General features: G+C 36.9%; 1 protein-coding gene across 46 annotated transcripts in view; it reads right to left on the reverse strand.

Moving 5' to 3' along the window:
• TCF4 (transcription factor 4) overlaps nt 1-25843 on the reverse strand; it is a 356138-nt gene that overhangs the window by 116718 nt on the left and 213577 nt on the right. For 36 of the 46 annotated variants that reach the window (XM_045456837.1, XM_045456838.1, XM_045456831.1 and 33 more), the window contains 2 exons: nt 10299-10428; nt 9770-9819 (listed from right to left, as the gene is read on the reverse strand). In XM_045456837.1, the coding sequence (XP_045312793.1) occupies nt 9770-9819; nt 10299-10428 (180 nt within the window). Of the gene's footprint in view, nt 1-9769; nt 9820-10298; nt 10429-11228; nt 11367-25843 lie in introns of those variants that run through there. The other 10 variants (XM_045456818.1, XM_045456855.1, XM_045456824.1 and 7 more) reach the window with 2 other exon arrangements.

The following is a 25843-nucleotide window of genomic DNA, read 5'->3' on the forward strand; positions in this document are numbered from 1 at the left end:
GGGATCTGGCTGAGCAGAAGCTGTGCGTAAAAACCAGTGTACCACTTAGAGGTACTGAGGGTCATTCTACAGTGAGATGAACATTCTGAATACTTAATTTATTCCAGGTTGGCAAATACTTGCTAAGTAAACAACAATCAGATTGTAGAGATTTTTGTTCTACCAAATACTCTGAATAGCCAGGGGGAGCACGGCATCATGATTAAGGACACAGAAACCTGGCAGACAGACTTCCCAGGTCTCAACCCCAGCTCTGCCATTTATTAGCTGTGTGACCTCAGGCATGTGTCATCACCCCTCTGTGTCTCTGTTTGTTTAGCCATGAATAAAGAGTAGGACATCCCATCGCATAGGATTTTGTAGGAGTAAGTGATTCATTAGATGCAAAGTACTCAGTTCCTGGCACAGAATAAATACTATGTTCAGGTTTGTTATTGTTATTAGTATATCAACATCATCTCATGAAGAAGGTGCTATTTATACCTCCTTTGTAGACCATGAAATAGATGTGTGACCCAACTAGGGCCACTATGTGAGGAAATAGAGGATACCACACATTTGATTAGAGAGATCTCTTTAATTCTAGTGCAGCGTTATTTCTATCCCACCACACCACTTTTATTACTATAGTCATTCATTGGAAATATATTTGAAAGAAACATGCAGGGCAGTGAATTTAGCCTGTATGGGACAAAAAAAAAAAAAAAAGATGTATGTGCAAAAGATCCTTACCCATTTCAAGGTGAGTAAGGGGACTCAGCATCTCTAAAATAAGCCTAAAGGACAAGAGGTCCCTGTGTTTCACTGCATGTGTTATTTGGGTCTTTGAATGCACAACCTTCTCAAAAGGCCAGGCTTTATGCTCTTTAAAATGTAAGGCCATCCCCACCAACTGGGGATGTAAGTGATGCAACACTGAGAATTTCCTTAAACAGGAAGGACCTTAGCTGTGAAGCTTCACGATTTAAATAAAGGGTACACAGAAGAGGAGGAAACGCACAATGTCATTTGGTGTGTCTGGTTTTTAGGTTAGCTGAACAATATACTTTGAATAAGTATAAATGAAGAAAGAAATGAATGAATGAATGAAAACTTCTGAAATGCTGTCTTCCCCTCCCACCTGGATGCTCCCAGTTTGTCATGATGGAGTTCCACTTAACAGCTAGGTTGTTGGTGTAATTTATTAAAGGGAAAACAAAATAGCATGGTTTATAGAATAACGACTTACTGGGATTTGAATTTCAGAATTCCAGCTGTATCTGCCCATAATAAAAATGCCTAATTCCATTTTCTCTTGCCCATCCCTATCAATTAAACTCCAGATGATATGTGTGGCAATGCGCTGTATACATCTAAAAATAAAATTCCTATCAAGGCACTATATGAGGAACCCACAGGTTCTGGTAATAAAATTTCACTCGTGAAGCAGATGCCTTAGTATCAAATGGCAGAATTTGTACCTTTTTATTATATAACAATACTTTCAAACAGCACACTAGTTACAGAAACAGATTAATTTTCTATTTAGCTTAATGGCTTAAAAATTTCAAACTGAATCAACAGGTCTTAATTGCCAGGCCAAGAACACTCTTTTGAAACTTCAGCTTCAGTAGTTTGGAGAAATGAGTTGACTACCACTGTACCCTTAGACAAATTTTATTTTTTATCTCATCTGCTAACATCTCAAGTTATTAGACTTTGCTACAATAAAACCCCAGTTTTCATACTCTGCTTATTACTGAATTATTTTGTACTTCAAGTTTGTTTCATAATGAGCAAGCCAGAAAATATTATTGTACCCTAGGTTAACACACCTGAGCACCTGTGAAACGAGTGAATTCCCCAAACGGGGTTACTTGCAAACGTTAACGCTAAGAATCAGCGACCCTACTTGAAACTGCTTTCTCATGGCAGCTAATGATATAATGATAGACTTTGCCAATCGGTAGAATGAAAGCCATTACAATATTATTATAAGTATAATCCAGGAGGCATATTTAGAATGATATAGGCTGGGGATGATGAAGCTGCTGCAGACAGGCGCTCTTTCTCGGATGATATCAAAGTAATTGCTCCAAAACGGCATTTTCTCCAGGAAAAAAAAAAAAAAAAATCCCTAGATGGTAACAGCAAGTGGTAACAGTGACAGTTTTTGTATGTGTGTGAGGAATATACCACAGGGGTCATTTTTTGAGAACACTAAGCCTTTCTAATAGGAGTCCATGTTTCACAAAGGAAATGCCTTTTAATCACTATCGTTGAAAACACTGCTGATGCACAGCGGCAACACCAAGACATTTCTTTACACTTTGCTACCAAGGGGCTTCACTAAGAAATGCCCCTATTATTCTGTTCCACTGAATACTCCAAATAAATTTAGTGGCATTTAATACACGCACAGGTCCTCTTCTGATTACTCTAGAAGGAATCACTTATGTATCAAGTTTCAACCTCAGGAGCGTATTTATGATTAATTCTGCAGATGACAAAGTTAGACTAGACAGATAATAGGGGCTGTCGCTAAGCGGCTTAAATAAAATTCTTAAAATGTTCTTTTCAAAAATGAATTTGCACATTCCTTCAGAATTGAAATCTGTACTTCTCACTGAAACTCACATCCTTTTGTCAACCTTGAAATTCTACAAAATGCAGACTCTTCTGCACTACCTTAATTTCTCTGAAGAGGGAGTATAAGCTCAAGCAAAGCATAAAACTCAAAGAGCTAAGCACCTACACAACAGCTGCAACCACCGGGGGAAAAAAAAGAAAAAGAAAGAAAGAAAAAAAAAAGAAGTCGGTATCATTCACATGCTACTGTTTTGAGATAAAATAATTGAGTATTTAAAACTACAAATTTCGCACCGCATTTTACAAAAGCTCTTATTCCTTTAAAATGAGCACAGCCCTGTACACAAATACACCCTGGGACAGTGAAGATCAAGCCTGAGAATCTCATGCTATTGCTTTGAAATGTGACTTTATGTTCAGTTTAAGAATTCAGTGCAATTTATTTAAAAAACAAAACAAAGCAAGTGTCTGTCAACAGCCTGACAGAATTTAATCTGCCTTAAGAAAATACAACTTTGCTATTTTTGAAGAGACTCTTCATTCCTTTTAGGATTATTGCTACATATTCTGAGAGGATCTTACTTAGCCCTCCAAGTTTTATCTGACTTTGATTTATGACTTTGAAACAAAAACTTCAGAATTGTTTGAAATCAGGAAAACACGCCTTGAAAACACAGAAATTATCAGTGACTGGGGGAAAAAAACGAGAAAATTCCACCATGTTAGACAATAAAATGAACAGTTCAGTCAATGAAATGGAAAAAGTTTAAAAAAATGGTCTCCAACCAAATATTAAGCCAAGCATTTATATTATTCCACAAACACAAAATAAATTCACAGTCAAGCCACACACTGTGAAACAAGTTTTTATAATTTCAAAATGCATGCAGGCCTGTTACAATTCTCTTTAGGTAAAGCAGCCTTCCGGCAGCTTCTTCGATTTCTTAATAATTAAACCAGTCAGAGTCCAAGACTTCGCACCAAAATATACTCTTCAGTGAAAGTGATAAAATAGGTTCCAAGTAACAGTTTCCTGAAATGTATTTCTCCTTTCTCAACGAATGAGGCCAGTTTTACACTAAATGCTATTGTTACAGTTGTGGAAACCTTAACAAAAGTCCTGACAAATCTCAGCAGGTGAAATTTTGAAAACTTGGTTTAAAATAAAAATACACATGGGGTGGGGGGAATATATATCATGCACACCACCTTAGAAGAGCTTGCTCAGTAGAATAATCAGACAAAAGGGGCCAGGCAGGCATCTCTATTGAGGAGGAATCTAGGTGGTTTCTTCTCAATTGAGTGTTTGACACATAAATCCTTTTCGTGGTAAAGATAATCCCTAAAGAGCTCACAAATATGCAAACCTTTCCTCTAGAGTTAACTTTTCTGTTTTTCTTCTCCCTTACATTTCTTCTCACTTTATATTTAAAATACACATACCAGAAGTCATCTTTTTAAGGGGAGCAGGAGTAGGTTTCCTAGCAGAGAGGATGATGGAAGAGAGATCTCATTATTCCAAAATTCCAAACAAAAATACAGAAATCTTATAGCAAACTCCTGAGAGACTGGAATGCCTAATGGTACATATGTTGTAAATGTGTGTGAATTTCATATGCCTTTTGAAATATTCTTAATAGAGTAAGAGCCTCCAATAAAAACTTAAATATAGAGATTCTCCTATGTTTCATAAGCAGCAATTCACAAAAAGCATAACCTCCATAGCCTCTAACTGCAAACTGCAATGCAGAGGATAGGATTAGTTTTCAAAGAAAGAATGTATATGCTGAACTTCTGAAGCTTCTGGTTTAGTATATTCAGTATTAACTGCACAAAAATATACGCTCTCTGTGACGAATATTTTCTCAACCTTCAAGGTGTTCGCTGGCGTCAGGTTACATATTCTGTGTAAATTGTGTGAATAATACTTCCGTCCTACTGGGGATGATTTAATTGCATTATACTTCATCTTTTTCTGTCTATACATTTTTATAACTAGTAAACATAAGTTTAATATCCAAACTTCATATTTCAATATTTTTAATTGGAGAATGGGCACCCTAAGTTTAAAGTTAACTATTACGAGTTGACCAAATATTGTAATGTAAACACCTATAGTTATACTTTTCACAAAGGATCTACCTCTCCAAGAATGAACCTTGATGAGGCCCCTCCTTTTATACATTATCACATAATTGGTTACTCTAGAATTTCCTACAAAGGAAGGAGTCCAGGTCGCTGACACTTAGTTCATTTTAAAATTAATATATATTTTATTTTAATGTAAGTTGCATTATCACTCAAGTCAAAATTTTGCTGACATGAAAGAGCATCACTGTGATATATGATCACTTTCAAAGTGATGGGGGAAATTATATATTTTAAGTACTGACTTTTCAAACACATGATTTCTGAGCCTCTAAGAAGGAAATAAACAATTACCAACTTCTCTTTTAAATTTTGATTTCCTCAAGCATTTGAGAAAAAACATTTCCTTCCTAAAAATTTTTTAAGGTATGGGGCGCCTGGGTGGCGCAGTCGGTTAAGCGTCCGACTTCAGCCAGGTCACGATCTCGCGGTCTGTGAGTTCGAGCCCCGCGTCCAGCTCTGGGCTGATGGCTCGGAGCCTGGAGCCTATTTCTGATTCTGTGTCTCCCTCTCTCTCTGCCCCTCCCCCGTTCATGCTCTGTCTCTCTCTGTCCCAAAAATAAATAAACGTTGAAAAAAAAAAAATTAAAAAAAAAAAATTTTTTAAGGTATGAACTCAAGATCATTTTTGCTACCTTCACATATGAAGGTTTTTTATATAATGTAAAACACACGGATCACTTAAGGCCATCAGCATTATCCAACTTTCCCTGATATTTTCCTAACAATCTCTTCTGTAAAAACAAAAACAAAACCAAAAACCAAAAACCAAAATCCAAAAAACCAAAAAACCAAAACTCATTTAAACATTAAGATTTTATGTTCTTTAAGAATTCTTCTTTAAGAACACTGGTAAACCTGGTATCTCATATACATTGAAGTTGTATTTTTCAAGTCCATCTAAAGATTAACTCATCTCTAAAATTTTCTGGGAGTGCCCAAATCTTATTTTAGAAGTGTTACTATTGTAGAGATTGTTGTCCTTAGGATCCATGTGTCCAGAATTATTCCTGATCACTTAATACAAACTTTGCCAGATCTTCCTGATTTAGAAAACAACACACAAAGAAAAAGAAAGTAAATTTAACATAAAAAATAGACTTTACTGAAAAGTTCAGTTTGGAAAAATCACTGGTGATAAGACAGGTCATAAACTATTTCTAAAGATAAAACTTCTTATTTCTAGAGAAATCTGAAGTTCCAGGGATTCCAACTGGGGAAGACAGTGACATTGTCATTAAAGTTTTAAAGCTCGATTGGAATTGAAGACAAATTTTCATCAACATTCCAAGTAGAATGGTTGCAGTTGTTAACAGTTTCTGGTTAAATGTATATCATTTCATGCATTCAAGTTATAAGAAGAGGGCAGTTTTATGTGTTTCCATATTGGTGGGCACAATAAAGTCTCTAAAAGACCATGTCTTTGAGTTTTTTATGTGTGTTTGGAAAAAATATTTTAGAATGACATAAGGTGAAAATTTTTTGCTTTCTAGATTTTAATGCTTCCATGTAAATTTCTAAGAATTATGGATCATTGTCCCCCCAAAATGTGATTTAATGGGTATATTTCTCTCTGTATGAATTCACGATTCAATAGGTGTGACTATTAGGCTATACAAAGATAGAAACTATGATGGAAGAGCAGTAAAATCGAAAAATACCAAGTTTAAGATATACGATTTAAAAAAGGAAACCAAAATGTAGAAATAAAACAAGAAGCTCATGTGCAGATCCAAGAAATCAGAGAGTGGTGAAATAAATTCTGGCATCAACAAAAAATAAAGCTTTATTATTAAACTCTCATCAAAAGATGAGGGTTACAAGAAACTGGTAGGTGCCTGAAAAGAAGAACGTACCACCCAGCTGAACAGAGAACACAAAAATGTTCTGCAGTACTCAGCAGGGCTCTTGTGGGCAATTAGTTGTCATTTCACACAGCCTTGTCTTTAAAGAAACATCACCCTAGCCCTAAGTACAGGCCTCTGTGGTCCAGAGGGACAGAATTCCTTCCCTCCATTGCGCCTGTGCAAGGCGACCCCTCAGGATGGTTCTTCCGCCATCCTATCACTGTCATGCTTCTTCAGTGACTTGAGGTCTCTAGATGCAGTGCACAGCCCAAACACATTCAAGGATCCTGCCAGATCCATGGCGTGATGTTGGGCCAGGCTTATGTTTCCTCTCTCCCACAGATGCTGCAGTATTTTCAAAAACAGGGCCAGACAAGCCTTGCTCTCATTTCCTGTGAAGATCCAGCCTAATGGCGACAAAAGAGGTCCAGCCTCTGTACTCTAGTAAGGTCATAAATAATATCTCATTACAGATGTTACAGTTTAAATTTCCTTTCTTTTATGTCAAGGAGGAGAAAGGGCCCATTTCAAAAAGAAAAAAAAAAAAAGTGAGTTCACACCACAGATTGTGACAGATTTATTACTATTTATCACGGTAAATATGTATTGAAGAAAACATATAAATGTCTTTAGCTAGTCATAATCACTTGAAAAGAAACCTTTTACTATCCCCAGTTTCTTATTATTTGTAAGAAAACTATTCATACATACCGAAGCAAGTTTTAGAAATATCTTACCAGGTATATATTAATTTGAGCTTAAAAAAAAGAAAAAAAAACCATGGCAGAGGTCTAAAAATACCGGAGCAAACGTGTTACAGTGACTACTGCGGACCATGTCTTTCGATCAAATTAAAATATATATTTCGTGCAGTGAGAAGGCACATGGATCTTGTTATAAGGAATAAGCAACCCAATGCATGCAACGAAGCTAATATAAACTAAGTCACATCATTGCTATTAAAACAGAGCAGAGATTTTTTTTAAAGTAATGACAATAAATAGATGATTGGATTCTGAAACTGACCAAACTTAGTTACTCTCCTTGCTTAAAAAAAGAAAAGTCAAAAAAATAACAAGGATAAAATATCCATTTCGACTGAATTTTCCTCCTTGTCTTTAAAAAAACAGGCTCTACTTATGAGAATGTTCCTTAAGGACCATTAAAACATTTAGCCAAGATAAATTCTCTAAGAAGAGTAAATCTTAAACTGACCATCAAAAGCCAAAAATTAAATAATACAAACTAAATTTCCAATTCTAGATCTGCTGCGAAGAAAGGAAAGATACCTTTTTATTTCTCAACATGGACAACATATCAAAAACACACAAACTGTCAAAATGGCAAAGAAAAAACTGTATCCGTGAAATTTTCTATAGTGGCCAGTTAACTCTAGGAAAATACTTAACTTACAGTGAAGTAGGAGAGATTATTATTGACAATGATTAAGCAGACAGGTAATATCTAAGGCCACACCAAAACACTCCTTAGAAATTGGGTAGATTTCTGCATAATTTTAGCACTGGAAAAAACAAAGTTTGTTTGGCTATGAGGCATAAATAAGGTTCTATAGCTTCAAGTTTTACATGGCTTTAACAGCACGCAACTATTCCATCATTTCAGGACATCTGAAGGTCCACTTATTGTATTCAATACTGTCCGTATTAGGTGCAGGCATGTTTTAAATGTCAACAGCTGTGAAGACTGTATCATTTGAGGTTGTCATAAAAGCTATTAAAAGCTAAAGTTTCATCTACATTAAATCCACCACCAACTTCAAGCTTAAAATATGCTTAGAAAAACCTGAAGGGATATTGGTCAATTTTAATACAGCACAGAAATTTAAAGAATAAACCACTCAGTACATTTTTAAGTGACTTATTGGTAGTCCAAAGTGACTATTTTATACACAATTGGCAGTTTTATTTACACAATATTTTTCTGTATTTATGGATAATTTTGTGATGCTTCTTCAACATTACCAAGTCTATGATAATCAGCATACAAAATTTGTGTTTTTTTCCTGATAAGACTCACTCTGATATATTCACTTAATAATTTTTTGGATGAGCTGAACTGAAAGCAAGTCAAATACACAGGTGTTTGGGTTAATCTAATCTTAGCACATTTGCAAAACCTATTATTCTCCTAATTTATTAAAAATGAAGTAAAACTAATATGCGAGCATCAATTGGTAATATATTTTCAGAAACCCAAATACCATTTTATTTTAGAGGAGAAGAACTTGCAATAAGGCTTATGAGCATTCTTTTCAAAGAATACTAGTGCCCTACAGAACACAGAATTAAATTAAATTAAATCAAAACTATGTATCTCTCTTTCTCTCTCTCTCTCTCTCTATATATATATGTATATATGTATACATATATATATATTTACAGGAAGGAAGGAAGAAAGGAAAAAAAGAAGAAGGGAAGGAGGAAATTACTCAAAGCAATTTGCCTACTTACTTAGGCAAAGACTGGTTTTAAAGAAAATTAAATAAAATCACGTAGGAACTCAGATTTGAAAATATACATAAGAATTGAAAATAAGATATCGCATTTAGTTGGGATCACAACCAACTTTTGCTACGCTGGAGCCTGGAGGGACCTCACTAACGCCTGAGTATGGCTCCAGGTAGTAAAAAGACCCAGAATGCTCTTGGTTACAGCTGGATTCTTCTAGTTGTCACCTGGTATTCCAGACACAAATGGCTACTGATGCAGCTACCTTTGCAGCATTTATTCAGTAACCTCTCTAGAAAATAGAGACATTCTCTCTGCACTCTGGGCTGAAACCCATGTAAATTTTTCCTAAATCCTCTCTACAAATCTCCTTTCGCATGCAAATCCATAAATCATCATAATACCGACAAAGAATTTAACCAACACATGAAACTAATACTCATTCTCTTGAAAGCCCTGTACAGGTAAAACTCCTCGAACTTCAGGCACCTTTTCAAGGCTCTCTTCAGAGCTTAAACTGCTGAATATCAACACAACCACCCAGTGTTCCAGGATACACAATTAATCACTCCAACGTAGGTCAGGTGGCTGGACGTGCAGGTCATTCCTACCTCATCCCCAGTCTAGATAAACACGCTGCTCTGGCGCATGGAACCTCATTTGCTCCTATCTCCCTTGCATCAATACAAAACAGAACAAAATAAAACAATATACAAAGCAGAAACAAGCAGTACTTACTGAAGATGGCAAACCTGGAGGAACTTTTCGAACTTTCTTTGTCTGCACCTCTGAAAGAAAATGAAGAGGCTGTGAGGTCCCCGAATGCCTATTTCCCTAACTAAAACAGATTAAACCATGAAGCCATTTAGATTAGACCAGATTTTCTTAAATCATTACCTTAGCAAAATGTCAGTACTGCTATCATATTTTATTCTGGCAGAAATCGAATTCTGCCTTTTTCATAAAAATCAAGATATTTAACTTTTTTTAAGCTTTGATTTTTTTTTAAGTTTCCTTATATGGGCAGCCAAGAGAAAACAAGAAATAAGCATACACCAAAATAGTTCTCTTGCTACTAGAAGTTGTTAACATACCCATCCAATGTACTACTGGGGAGGGGTGGTCACGAGCCTGACATTTGAGCAAAATTTTATGGTTTTGGGGGGTGGGGTGAGAATAGGGTGAGAAGGATGGCATCAAAAAAGAGAGGAAGAAAGAAAAAGACTACTACTAATCACTCAGGCATTCAAACAGAGGAATACCTTACCCAGGGCACTACTGTGAAGAGGCCTCCTTCGGGGGTTATTGCTAGAATACTGATAATACTGGGAACCAGGTTTGGTGGGCGACAGGGTTCCTGGGTTGCCCATATCCATGTCACCTCCAAGGAGACTCTGCTAAAAGGTTCAAAAGGGAAAACAAACATAGAAGGTTAGTTTTTCACATTCACCACCCCCCAACTGATTGTTAGTACTTAAACCACGGCAATAAAGAAAACAGCATCTGCCGAGCTGCAACAATTAAAACACAACCAAACAAAAAGGAAAAGAAAAGCAGTCTAAGAAGCTAGCACGAAGTTTGTGATTTTTCAAATTCTTTGCTTTTGAGAGGAAGGTAGAAGGTGATTCTCTTGAAACAGTACTTTCATCCTAAGAAGACTCACATTTTGATTGTTTAAGAAGAGGGCGTTTGTGTAAGAGTCATGTTTTCTTCATCTACACTTAGGCTCATATCTGGGAACTATTCATGCCCTTCCTTCGCAAGAACTCCAGAAGAATCTGATTTTTCGGACGCACACAACTTCCCCCGACGGCTCACGTTGGGGGTGAGGGTAGGACGCTCCCCTCCACTGAGGACTCTGCATCGGCTCGGCATTATCCCCCACGGATTTACACAGCACCCACAGAAGAGAAAATGCCAGCAGAACCGGGAGCAAATTCAAATCTCACGCTAACTTCCAAAATCATAGAAATAGTAGGCATTCTAAGCGAACAGGAACAAATTAGAATGCCCTCTTGAGGACTACTGGAAGTTAAAATACATCCCCACAGATTAAACATTTACCTGAGCACTAGAAAACTTTCACAAATATCATTAACTTATCACAGTGTGATAAATGACTAAACTTTCAAAAATGATGACACACAAAAGATCATATAATAATATTACATTTTCTAAAAACTACATAAAAACTTACCCATAATATATAAATCGCCTGATTATACTCTGCATTGAACACATTGTTCTGTTAATTAGTCTGATATGCAAGAAAACAAGTGTAGATACTACCATTTATATTAAGAACAAATTTACTATTTAATAAAGAAATTTTAAAATTAAGTACTAAAAATCTAACTTTATCGTTACTTGTAATCAACTTTTACTGACTGAACTAATTACTGTCCTTGATAAAGTACAGAATGTGTTTTCCCTAATCTAAATTCTAATCACCATGTCACTCACAACAGACTTAGGGATGCTTCACTAACACACTATTCACATGCAAAATACTCTAAATAGGCCAATTATGACTCTGCCCCTGTTCCCTGGTTAACCCGCTGAGAACTGAAAAATTTCACAAGGCAGTCACCAACTAAAACAAAGAGTCCTTGTTTTAAATTAAGACAGTCTTTTTGATTCCTAAATAGCTCAACAAAGTGGCATGTCTTCTAGTGAAAGCAGTTGGTCAAATATGACCCATAAGCTGGAAAATCAAAAATTCAAACCTCCCCTTTCCAGTGCCATATAGCTAAATATCATAAAGAGAACCTCTCTGTTCCAGGGATTTTTTTGTGAGTGCTGGATGAGTAATAAAGGATTAAACAGCTACTGATAAGTTTGCCTTCACTGTTTCCAGTTTAAGACTTTTCCAAGGGATACATAGTCAACATTACTTTCGAATAAAACTTTAAGGATGAGATTTTAGTTTTGAAGCTCATTTTGAGCAAAAATTCATTGCGAGTATCTTCATATTTGCCACATAAATACCAGATTAAACCAGGTCATTTGCCAGATAAAAATATGACATCCGCATGCTCAATTACTGCCTCTTCCGAACTTAGGATATCAAAATGCTACCCAATGACAAACTAAAATACAGAGCTCTTTGTAATAGTTTTCTATAAACCAGGAATAACATCTATAACCAGCATAACATCAAATGATTTCTTTATCATTTTACAAGTGGCATTCAACAATTTTAGAATCTCAACCTGAAATTTCACTCTTGGTAAATCTTAGTAACAAAATCTACATTTAAAGCCCAAGTTTTCTTTGAAATTTCCATCGATAAAGCTGTGAATGATTTAAATCACAGCCTCCTCACAGTCTGGTAAATTTACAAATAAGCCTCCCTTTCAGGAAAAGAGGAGCTTGAAGGGGACATTATTGATAACTTTGTATCTTAGGCAGACGTTACTCCTCTGCCTTCGTTTTCTTTTCCTAAAATAATACAAAATACTCAAACAAGGACTCAGCAGATAGGTTGAAATGCCTGCTTGTCTTCCTAATGAGCTTAACCAGTGCTTAATTCTTGTTGGTCCTGGTGGCAAAGGTTTCCACTCCCAAGAAACTAGATGCATTCAATAGGTCAACATAAAAACAAACAAGCTTGCTGTACTGTGTTTTAGCAGCATTCACAACAGAGCTGTGAAAAATATAAAATGATAACTAGAAGATCGCTAACTGGCTGTGGCTGACCTTACTGTTGTTAATGTAAAAGAAAATCATTTCACGGGCCAGTTGTAAATAAACCATGCCCCTAACACTTGCATGCGCAGCCACATGAACTATGGATAGTGACACAGAACTAAGACCAGATAGCACTTACATTTGGTGGCTCATGCTAATCCTTTTTTTTTTTTTTAAACAAAGCACATTCCTGTTTCTTTCTTTTTAGACCTGTTTGTTCCTTTTTCTTTTTCTCTCAGACAATAGAATCATTCTTCTAAAGCAACAAAAATAAGCATTTCCTCACACTTAAGGGGGCCCTAATCACCCCCCTAGGGAAAGTTAAGATAAAAATATTGTGTTCTTATTGTAGAGTATACTTGTAAAATGAACAATAACCATTTACTATTGTTTGGCCTTTACGTCACACATTTAACTCTCTTTAGCAATGAGAAAGATTAAAAAAAATTTTCCACTGGCTAAAAAACCCGAGTTTATGAACTTAGAAAGTTAATGGCGTTCAATTCAACAAGGTAAATTGAATATGGCACAAAGTGGATAGGCATTCATTTACACATGAATTCACCTGCATGGTATACACACACACACACACACACACACACACACACACACACACACATTAATGCTTAATTTAAAAGTTAAGTTTGAAAGCTAAAGTCTACTTTCAAAATGGGCAAATTCATCTTTGCCTTAAATAAGATTACAAAGGTTTCAGGTTTTTCACATTGTGCAAGTTCATGCTCTGCGGTTATGCTGGGTCCCAGTCGAGAGCTGCCCGAGTCTGCCAGGAAACACTGGAAGCAAGATGTGGCATCTCACTGAGCTAACCTGTAAATCTTAAACCCATAGTTTACCATTTTCTTTAACTGTCTGCAATGTGAGGAGACGAGCCCTTCCCCTTATTCATTCCTGCTTTCTTCCAAAGACAAACAATTTTAAGACTTAAAATACTGTAACCAAATATTATATATATATATATATATGTGTGTGTGTGTGTGTGTGTGTGTGTGTGTATGCTTCTATATATATACATGCAGCATATATATGTGTATATATATGTGTGTGTGTGTGTGTGTGTTGACTTTGTGAACTGGGCTTAAATATTTTGGGGTCCACACCCCTACAACTGATTCTTCAGCAGTAAGCTATTCCCCACCAGAGCCACTCAAATGCCAAATGCAACATTCTGTGAAGGTCCTTTTTCCATTAAATTTTTTTTGTTTGTTTTATATCAGATCTGGGTCTCAGTCTAACACATTCTCAACACTGCCCCGATTCCCTTGGTGGTGGTGGGGGGGGGGGAGGGAGCTTTTTAACATCCTTGATCAACCACTGAACTTTGCTTATGCAACCAAGAATGCAAACCATGAATTAAACTTGAGTAACAGAAAAGCAGCATATATCTCAAATTAGATTTATAACTGAATGGTAATCAAAAATAGAACTAACTGCTTCAAGCTTAAATTATCAACTTTTTTCTTGTTAAACTAAAATCATCTTGCTCTGAACTATTATTTCCTTTCAGTCAGCACTTTAAATGTAATGGGTGGGTGGTACATTTCTAAAAAGGAAGATTATATTTACCCTTAATTATAGATATGAGTGAGATCAGAGTACGATGAATGCTGCTTTTTGGCTTATAATTAATTCATCTAATAGGTGAATGACCTTGAATTTCAGAGTTGGAATCGGGTGGGGGGAGAGAAGAAGAAGAAGAAGAAGAAGAAGAAGAAGAAGAAGAAGCAGCAGCAGCAGCAGAAGCAGGAGAAAAAATAATCTCGGGGGAAAAGCAAATGTGCCCCTGGTTTCTTAGCGCTTTCTCTGATTTTGCGTCACTCCCATTACGTTGTGATCCGATATCAGACACAACATCTTGGGGGGATGTTGTAGAACAGAGAAAAGCAGTCTCAGATGAAACCAGATTAAGCTCCTTTTCTGAACTATTGCCAAATGCTTGTGAGTCTAATTCATGTTTGGGTATTCTAGTACTCACACAGCTGCAATTCCATTCTTTCATCACAAACCTAAGTGATGTATAGTGGCTTTGTATGGCGAACTGACTCTATAAAGCCAGGAATTTGGGAAGGCTTTACGTTAATATGGAAATAAAATTCTGAACCACTATAAAACTTATGAATGCTGGATATTTGTATGGGTACCTAATAGACTTTGCAGTACTAAGTGCAAAATATACATTGAGCAAAATTACCAATTATATTTGTTTAAAACGCATTAAAAAAAAATCGCCATGGAGGTCATTTCTCCATAGTGAATTCTGCACAGGATCGGATTTTCAAAGACACTGCTGAATAAGATTCCTAACAGCCATGGGGAAGTTTTTGCAAATCCCTGTCGAATGGCTGCTGCTGAATTTGCCATTTTGACCACAGAAGGGCCATTGCTGACTTACTCTAGTAGCAGGAGGGGGCGATAATTTTGCTGCTGTTGGCACTTACTCCGCAACCCAGAATATATCTCACAGCGAAGGGCAATGAAGAACACAGTATTTCCACCTGTGTCCACCTCTGAACTTCAAAGCTCAAAACTGAAGGTCAGACTTTGGACAGTCTCTATTCCCGAGAGCGGAAGGTCCGGGAATGCACCTTCATAGTTTATTTTGAGTTCAGTCTTATGCTTGGTTTCAGCAAAATAGAACTCTGGAAAGTTAGAAGGATAAGATGGCAAGGATAACTTGCACAATCAGGGACTTAACAGATTGTCATCGTGCTGTGGAGAAATGTAAATTATTGAAATTATCATTTAGCAAAGATTTTTCTTTTAGGGACTTCTGGTCAATGCTTTTTATTCTTACTCTGAACATGCAAGGCCCATTGTAACAAGTCAGAGGCAGAATCCAAACCTCTCGGGGCGTCTGCATGGTTCAGTGGGTTAAGTGGCCAACTCCTGATTTCGGTTCAGGTCATTATCTCTTGATTTCAGCTCAGGTCAGGATCTCACGGTCGTGAGATCGAGCCCGGTGTCAGGCTCCATGCTGAGAGTACGAGTCTGCTTGGGATTCTCTCTCACAACCTTTCTCTCTCTCTCTCTCTCTCTGCCCCTCCCCTGCTCTTTCTCTCTCTCTCTCTCTCTCAAAATAAATAAAACTTAAAAAAACAAACAAACAAACAAAAAAACCTCTTAAGGGAAGAGGGAGGGCCCTGAGGTCAAACAGATGGGAATGCACCCTAGCTCAGAAGCATACAAGCATCGTGACTAGGGGTTAGTTACACAACCGCTCTAAATCCTATTTTCCTCCTCTGTAAAAAGGGAATAATGAAAGCTCTAATATAGAGTTATCAGGAGCAGATGAAACAACATATGTAAAATGTCCTTTAGAGATGGACTCCGACACAGTTACCGTCCTATGTCCCTCCAATTCATGGTCTTATATTACAATCCACTGATGACTCTTTAAATGATTCCTCAAAAGTTGTGAATGATTGATTGGCAGTGAGGTCTTCTACTCCCAGAAAATATACACTGAGATAATAATTTAGAGAAATCATCATTAAAAAAATGAAAAAAAAGTCAAATATTGGGGTCCACATAAACAGTGATGACAGCCTCATGGCCTAGAACTACACTGGCAACAAGAAATGGCTAGTTTTGATCCATATTGAATAAAGAAACTGGCCAACAATCAATCTTGATAATTTCAGCTTAAGTGGCCATTTTCCTGGAACTGCCACAAGGATTACTTCAATGGCTCATTTAATTTTGCTTTCGCAAGCGTGAGCAAATTGCTACTGTTAATTCAACTATACGTGAGACCAAAACTAGTCGTACTAAATATTGCACAACTAGATACGCAAAAATAAAAAACGTATTTGATAAAATTTTATCATTGTGATGCTAAATAAATTCAAATTCTTACTACTGCAATAGCCACTGATAAATACCTTAAACAGGTTCAACTTTGTTTTTCTGTTTGCAAGGCCAACTACAGGCATTTAATGAATATTATATGATATTTATCAGGAATAATTTTTCAAAAATTTGTACTGCCCCATGACATCACAAAAAAATAAATGAATGAGGAATATGCATAATCCGCAAAGAATTCAATTGACCTTGAACAAAGTTATTTATTTTCATAGTGATTATATTTCACCAAACATTAAAAATTCAAGTATATTGTCTTTTCCTATAAAGAAACACAACACCTTATATTTAAATGTTATAATGTGATGCAAAGGTTGCCATAGTAACCATTACTTAATGTATAGCAGAGTAATAGTCAAGTAAAAAACTCATGCATTTTGGAATGGAAATTACAACTGCCCAAGGGTTGGTGAGATTTATGCGTTCACCTATTTGACCACCTCTCGAATTAAAAAAAAATACATTATTTATTGTATACAATAAAGTGAGGAGGTCTTTCGGTGGTTTCTGAAAATCCATTCTAGAATCCCGAGTCATCTATTACAGATTAAAAGGAGGATTTTTATTTGTTAGTGAGAAGGTAGAAATTTAGCAAAAGAAAACAGGAAAGCAATCAGTAACCTACAATAAAAATGGATTTGAAGAAATCTTATATAAACAATATAAAATTCAAGATAACTGCCTTCTTTTCAGTTTATGCTCCTTCTCAGTTCAGGAAGTTTATTTAATATATAATTTGATAAGTGTGCTATAATCACTACTTGCCTTAAAATGTTTCTCTTTAGCAATTTTGTTCCAAAGTAAAAATAGAACAATTTGAATAAGACCTGTTAACATACCAGGGAATTAGCATCACTTCTCCTATAAATATAAACATGTGGCTATAATAAATGTGCTGAAAAGTATATTTGGCCAGGTTGCTATTTTAGTAAAATAAAAAATATCAAAATGTCACATGCCAGTCTTCTTCATATTGGATGGGGAAGGTTCCATTTCAAGGTTGTTGTAAATGACATCCTCTCTAGTAAGGATTTATAAAAACATTTTTATGTTGAGACTGTCCTCATGGAGGACAGGATCTAGGGTCTCATTCATCTGCTTACCCAGCACCTCACATAGTTCTCAAAGTCTAATGGCCAACGTAAAAGATTTACTAAAATGAAGTATCCTGATAACGAGCTGAACTTGTAAATGAGGAGACAAGCCTAGCACATGACATGAGGAGACTGAGGTTACCTGGAGAAGCCGTGAATGCATAATGGAATCTTCAAATCATTGTGCAATTCTTTAAGTTCTGACTATCCTTGCAAAGCTGTCCATGGCCCCACCCTTCCCGTGGGTCTGCTTTTGATGTGCATTAACAGTTTACTCCCAAAGTGCTCTCTTGAATACATGGCTTATCAAGAATATGTGGCCACGAAGGCCAAACAAATTTATACGCGAGTTAAAAGGGAGAATGGCTTCTTCAGTGTTAACTCCCTATTGTGCCTAGCATAGAGACCTGCCATGGCAAACGCTCACTAAATATTGAACGCAGAACTACTGCTATTAATCAAATCAAGGACTTAAACGACTATTCTGCGTGGTTTTTTTAACCTTTTTTTCTAGCACAGATGTATTCCATTAGTCATTTCAATTACTGTTACTGCTGATAATAATAGTAGCAATAGTAGTGATAGCAGAGGAGAAGAAGGGGGGGGGAATATGAAATAAGAGTAGTGATAAGGGTAATAGGAATAAGTAGTAGCTATTACACCTGAGTGTCTGGTAAGAGCCAAGCACGGCTGCAGATCCTTTCCATGCTAATAAGGCAGAAGATACGACCCCCATTGTGCACACGGGGACATTCAGAGTGGGAACATGGCCTGACCAAGGATAGACATGTGGCTGGCAAGCAATACAACCAGGATGAGAATTCGGTCATGTTTGCCTTCAAAGCCTGTGCTTGTCCTCAACTCCACACACTTCCTCCCTCCATTGTTTGCACTTGGTTTTTCTTGCCCTCACTCCGACCATTAGGAGGAGTCAACCTGTTTCTCTTCAGTTCATTTTTAACACCAAAAGTTCATCTCTCAAATTTCCTCCAGAGGAGCCTCTAACTCAGTAGGGGAGGACAGACTTGGGTGTGAGTATCCACTTTCCCCTGGATAACCCTGGACAATCTGCCTAACCTCTATAGCCTTGAGGTTCTTTGTCTGGGAGGAATAGTATTATTATACCTACCCATTGCAAGAATTAACCTAGATAATATAAAGTGCTCAGCAAAGTTTCTATCACTTGCTCAGCCTTTGTTAGTTGAGAAGGAGCATTGTCATATACGTTGTATATATAAAATACTGTACTATAAATTAACACAATATATATTATGTAACATCATTATGTAAGTCAGAATGTAATATGATAGATTATTGGCTGTAAGTAATACACATGTGTATTACCTATTTTTAACAGGCCAAGAACGAGGACCTGACAGGCTATAAACAAGTCCTCTGGAACAATGGAAATGTCACTTCTCGAGTCTGAAATTTCCACTGCCCTTGCTTCTGCTCTACCCAGCCCCTTGGCATTCATTTCTTTAAAAAAAATTTATATTAGTCTTTATTTTGTTAAGTTTTTATTTTCATTCTAGTTAGTTAACTTGTAGTGTAATACTAGTTTGAGGTGTACAACAGAGTAATTCGACCTGCCCATACATCACCCTGTGCTCATCACAAGTGCACTCCTTAATCCCCATCACCTATTTAATCTTGCCATTCATTTCAGACCTCGATTTCCACAATGCAGTCAATTGTCTCTTCCAGTGAAGTTCAAATTCCTTTTTTTTTTCTATTTCATTGCTATTTCTTTTTCCACTCAGTCTTCTTGCATTTCAACCCACTTCCTTCTAGACTTTTCCTTCTACTTCATCTGAAAACATTCATCTGCTGTAACATTTCTCATCTTGTATGGCAAGTGTTCATGCATCCGATTTCTCCTTGCTAGTCTGGGCTTTCCTCAAGGGCAGAAAGTGAGCCTCAATCATCTCTGTATTCCTGGCATCTAGCACAGTAGGCTGGGTACATAGTATATTTTCAATAAATGCCAACTGGATTAATTAATTCATAAATTGATTGCTAACGATATCTGCATGATTATAGTGGTTACTGTCATGAAGATAAGGTCCCCATCTTTATCCCAGCAGACATAAAACTCCTACACCTCTATATTCAGTCTTGCCCTTAGCTTTCCTCCTGTGCCTCTGAAGTGGTTTCGAAAAACGCCACCTCTTGAATGCTTCATAAAAAAAAACAAAACCTGGGGCGCCTGGGTGGCGCAGTCGGTTAAGCGTCCGACTTCAGCCGGGTCACGATCTCGCGGTCCGTGAGTTCGAGCCCCGCGTCGGGCTCTGGGCTGATGGCTCAGAGCCTGGAGCCTGTTTCCGATTCTGTGTCTCCCTCTCTCTCTGCCCCTCCCCCGTTCATGCTCTGTCTCTCTCTGTCCCAAAAATAAATAAACGTTGAAAAAAAAATTAAAAAAAAAAAAAAACCTAAAATTTAATTCGTAATATGTGAAAGACTAAACACATCTTTTCCAAAAGACTTCTGCTGCTTCCTAATTATTCTCGTGGCCCTTTAAAATATATTAGAAGAGTCAGAATTTGTACAGCCTATGAAGAAATTAGTTGTACGTTCATCTAAATGCACACATAATGGTTGACATTTGGTTGAAAAATGGTGGGACTGCTCCGGATATGTTTTCAAATGTTTTACCGCTCATCCAGCTTGGGTACTGCAGACACTACCTGGGGGGGAACAGATACAGTGGTATCACACACCTCCAGTAGAAAAGACACTGCAGGAGAGAGAGGATCGAAGACGCAGCGAGGAAAAGAGGGATGGCTTGTGGAGAGTTTTGAAGAAGACAGTTACCCTGGGGAGCATGGCATATAAAACAGGCTGGCAGAACTTGAAATGGCTGGCTGAAATTACTCTCCTTAGCAGATAGTGGGGAAGTCTTGACATGATATTTAGCCCTGGGATTCTGATTTCTTAACTGTGGATAATAGGTTGGGTCAGACAGCATCAAGAGATAGTAGGTGCTCAATGCAGTTGAGTGGAAATGGCCATAGTAGACTGGAGCTAGAAATAACATAATCAAGGCAACAACTTCAACACTGAGCTTCCACAGGATAAAAATTGGGGGCACTTATCTTCACAGAGAGTGATATGACCTAAACTTTCTTAGACTATTCATGCACCAATTTGTCTCAACTCTTCTAATTCAGTGAACTCTTCCAGAATGCCACCACTAAATACCAAGAACACTGTTCTAAGATAAAGGTCATTAAGTATGTTCTTAAAGGGCCAGACAGAAAACATTTTAGTCTTTGCTAGCCATATGGTCTCTGTTTCAACTACTCAACTCTGCTGTTGTAGCACTAAACCAGCCATGCATAATATGTAAATGAACAGGTGAGGCTGTGTTCCAATAAAACTTTATTTATAAGGATGGCTGTGGGCCAGATTTGGCTCCAGGCCATAGTTTGCTGACCCATTTTCTAAGATGAAAGTATAGTGTTTTTTAGGACGTATCTCCAAAGTTCAATTATTTTGCCACGGTGAAAATGCCATGAAGTTTTATAGATGCTCTCTTCACCCTTTACTCTCCCCATCACCCCATGCCCACCAAGAATGTTCATATACTGCTATCAGAATTTAGGCTTTTTAAGCCCTGAGCTGCCCCTGTTCTCTCAGCAGAAAACCTGTCAGAGCTTACAAACACTCCCCTCCCCTCCCAATACCCACTTCACAGCCAATTTAGCTCCAGTCTACTCATCAGGCTTCTCTTTCCTCTTGCACACGTTTGGCACTTACTGTGCACTGAGCACTTACTGTGAACCAGTCACTGTTCTAGGCACTGGGGACACAGAACCTCTTCACCCATATCCTCCCCTCAGCTTGGCCTAAGTACACAGATGGTGTGGAGCCTCCTCCCACTGCCTTCTCTCCCATCATCTCCAGCCACTGTCAACTTCAGAGCTCCAGCCTCGACCTGCACAGTGACCTGCCCCCTCTTTTGAAACTCCATTCAGAACTCACTTACTCTATAGAATCTTCTGCAGGCAAACTAACCAGTCTTCAACCTTTCAGTTTACTCAATATTCACATGCATGTTTTATAAGGAGCCTTCAATCTTTACGGGCAAGACGATATTCTAACAATAAGCAATCAACTGGCTTTACAGAGCTAGAAAAGGATTATGATTTTTAACTTTCCTAATAGTAACTGTAGAGCATTTATATCCATCTGTACTCTATTTTCTCTCTGTGGATGTAGGACAGGCATATATTTTATTATGTTTTCTCAAATTCTTCATTATAAATATATTTAGATATTCAGCATATGACACTGACTCTCTGAACTAGTTCACAAGGCAGTTTAACAAAAATCATGAAAGGATTCAGATTCAGCAGCACAAACACTTCCAAAACACCAAAATACTCTCATATATCAATTTTAAAAGGAATTGGTTACTTTAATCTTTTCACACAAATATTTTGCAGAAAAGTACTTGCATAAAATTAATCTGGTGATTCAAAATTAAATTAGACTTCGAATGCAAATCCAAACAAAATGCCAAATAGAAAAAAAAAAAAAATGGGTGGGGACAGGGAGAACATGGAATCTTGAAATGATTCTAAATCTTATCTGGAAAACTAAATGCATGATAATTATAGCTAAGAAAATTTTTACAAAGAAATGAATTGAGAAAACCTACTACATATACATACACACATACATACACATACATACACACATACACATAGATACATATACATATACATATACATATTTTAAGCAAAGTAAATTAAGACAATTTAGTACTGTTGCCAGAAGGGACAGACACAGCAATGGAAGTACGTATAGACAGATTTATGATTAAGCTGTCATTTAAAAATCAATGAGGAAACAAGAAATTGTTCAATAAATAGTACCAGAAGTTTGTTCAGCATTTGAAAAAAAAAATGTAAGCAAGTCTTTGCTTCCCATTTTATATCAAAATGTAATTAAATGGTTAAAACATAAAGGCAAGAAAATACATATACGCAGATTTTTTTAAATTTTAAAATAGAGGAGGGCTTTGTCTATGACATTAGATGTAGAAAAATTAAAGAAACATTAAAACCTATGACTACATAATTATTTTTTAAAACATTATGCATGCAGAAAAAAAGTTTAGAAAATCCTTGCAATAAATAATTCAAAGGAAAGATAAATACCCTCAATAAATAAAAAGCTCCTTCAGTTGCAATAAAAAATCATGAACTATTCTTTTATAGAAAGAATAAATTTGAAATTTGGCAATAAATATATGAAAAGACATTTGGCAAGTGACAATAAGACAAATTTTCAGCTGTCAGAGAGGAAGTTCACTTTCATATATAGCTAATAAGAATGTAAACTGGTAAAAACTCTCTGGAAGGAAATTTAAAATGGGTGGCTCAGTCAGTGAAGTGTCCAATTCTTGATTTTGGCTCAGATCATGAACTCACAGTTTGTGAGATCAAGCCCCATGTGGGGCTCTGTGCTGACAGTGCATGGAGCCTATTTGGAATTCTTTCTGTCTCCGTTCTTCCCCCACTCACGCACAACCTCTCTCTCTGTCTCTCAAAATGAATAAATAAACTTAAAAAAATGTACAGCAAAATTTTAAAAGCACATGACTTTGAATTTTCAATTCTAGAATTTTAACCGAAGAATAAACTTGGACAAGTATATAAGAATCTATGTGCAAAGATGTACATGGCAACGTTGTGTTTATGAAAATTTGCAATATCCTAGCAGAATTTTTGTTAAATAAATGAATAAGTATGAAATGATGTGATAAATTCACATTTAAAGAAAAAACATGTTTTAAAAATGTAGCACCTATAGTGTATGATCAATTATTCCAAAAAGTATCCAAAGATTTAACAATTTTCTAACAATTCCTCCACAACTGCTTAGTCAAATCATGATGTTTTGAGAATATCTCTTATTTTGGCAAATTCCATAGCTTACATTTTTAATAAGTAATACTCTTTTTTTTTAAATAAGTAACAATCTTGAATAGCTTCATGGAGTAGAGTTCTGCAAGATAATTTTACATAGCAGGAAATGAAGAATGGAGATTATCTTCATTTCAGAAATATTTCCTGAACTTTGTTTATAACAAGATAAAGAATAATCTGATTCTATTTGTGCATGCACAGCCCAGGTGAAAGCTGCCACAGGGATTTATCAGATATTTGAGAGCTTTCTATAGAAAATACTAAAAAGAAACCTTTCGATGGCAAAGTAAAAAGGACAAGACCGCTTGGCCAATTTTTTTAAATATGAAAGGTAATCGGATTTTTCTTTTTTAGTTTCCACGTGTCAATTGTGTCATTATGTATAGCTTACTAATTCTCACTGCGAAAATATATAGAAGAGAGCTGCACTTAGCAAATATGTAGACTCTCCCACTGTTGTAGGTTCCTTACTGCATTTACCTAAATAATTTCCTACCCAAGTGCTGTATGAAGTGCACTGCTGTGGAGTCAGAACAACTCAGCACTGTAATGATCCATTCCGCAAAGCACAGCGCCCGGTCGAGCACAGTGATACTGCTGCTTTTCTCATGCACCAAACACCAGCGACTGCCCTCCACACCACAGCAGACCTTTCACCGAGAGCCCATCAGTCTTTCAACTACACCGGCTTTGAGACACAGACAGGTGAAAGGTCTAAGCGTTTTTAGATGCGAGGTACTATTTTCCAAAATTATGAAAAAAAAACTGTTTTAGCTGGGTACACAAGCCTTGTTTTAGATTGCCAAATCTTGTGTAAACTGAAAGAAGCAAATCATATATGATGGGTTTAAAATCCTTTAACAACGATACTTGCTTTATTTGTTATCTGGCTTTTGTTCCTCCGGCAAGTACGGACATTTATTTATTTATTTTCTGTCCGTGGACAGGTCTACAGCCCCCTGCCCTCAATTCTGATTTCCCAAAAGCTCTGCCCACTTTCTACAGTTTTGTGACACACTTAACCTGAACTGATATGAGGACAGCTACAATCTTGTTTTTATCCTACTGGGTGTGACTACTCATGAGCTTGCTACAGAATGGTCTCTCCCTCCTTACCAAATACTCGTCCAGTACAAAGTACATGTTATACAGTACGTGATGGGGGCTACACAGTACACGTTGCATGCACCACAGTAACTTCCTAAAATGCAAAGGATTTCTGAATTCTGGAACATGTATGGCTCTGAGGGTTCTGATTAAGGAATTATGACCTGTAAATGCTTAAGGCATGGTTTGAAAGAAAATTTCCTAGAGCAGTCATCTTTTAATTACTTCTGGGGACACTGTCAGTCAACACCTAACCCATTTAAAGTCAAATTGGCTTTCAATTCCCTTAGAATACTCACACTTAGGCTGCTCAAGTTCAGCACATATCTTGAATATGCCCGGTTTATTTGTACCTAGTAGGTCTCCTAGTAGATCACAGAGAGACAGTGGAGTCCTTTTACTTGTTGTTTGCCATTGGGTAGTTTTTTTCTCCTGGAGGACATTCTCATATTCCGAACTACTAATCCTTTCTATGAACATTTTTGGTTGTTTTCATTTGCACACTATATAACTGGCTGCTTAATTTTCACTGCTATTTGAAGGAAGTTTTATGTACCCAAAATAATAGTTCAACTCTTCAGGTTTCACTCATGGAGTAGAGACGAAGATCCACTTCCTGCAGAGATACTGTGACCCTTGCTCTGAAGTAGTTGCTCCACACTCAAGGCCAAGTTTCTCTAAAGCTTTTCAGCACACAGCTCTAAAACTGTCAGGGCAACCTGGGACGGAACAGCAGTGTGTGTGTGTGTGTGTGTGCGTGTGTGTGTGTGTAGAATCGTGTACATTTACGTATGTACATATTTATGTTTATTTACTTATTTGTATAGTGTTCCCATTCAAACACCTACAAACCCATCTGCCATCCTCCGTCCTTTTGCCAACATAGACAACAGCTCTTGCAACTTCTATTCCTTCGCCCGAAATGCTAACAGTGGCTAAAGGAGTTTTCCGAAAATTATGACATATCAAGAACTTTTCATAGTTCAGTTAAATTTCAGGTTCCCATTGTTTGTGGCACCTTCACCAATGCACCTAGGAGTACAAAGTATGTCTTTGGAGAACATGTACAACTCACAAAGTTATTCCTTCGATAAATAATCATG

The sequence above is a fragment of the Leopardus geoffroyi genome, chromosome D3 (genome assembly GCF_018350155.1).
Source record: "Leopardus geoffroyi isolate Oge1 chromosome D3, O.geoffroyi_Oge1_pat1.0, whole genome shotgun sequence".
Lineage (NCBI taxonomy): Eukaryota > Metazoa > Chordata > Mammalia > Carnivora > Felidae > Leopardus > Leopardus geoffroyi.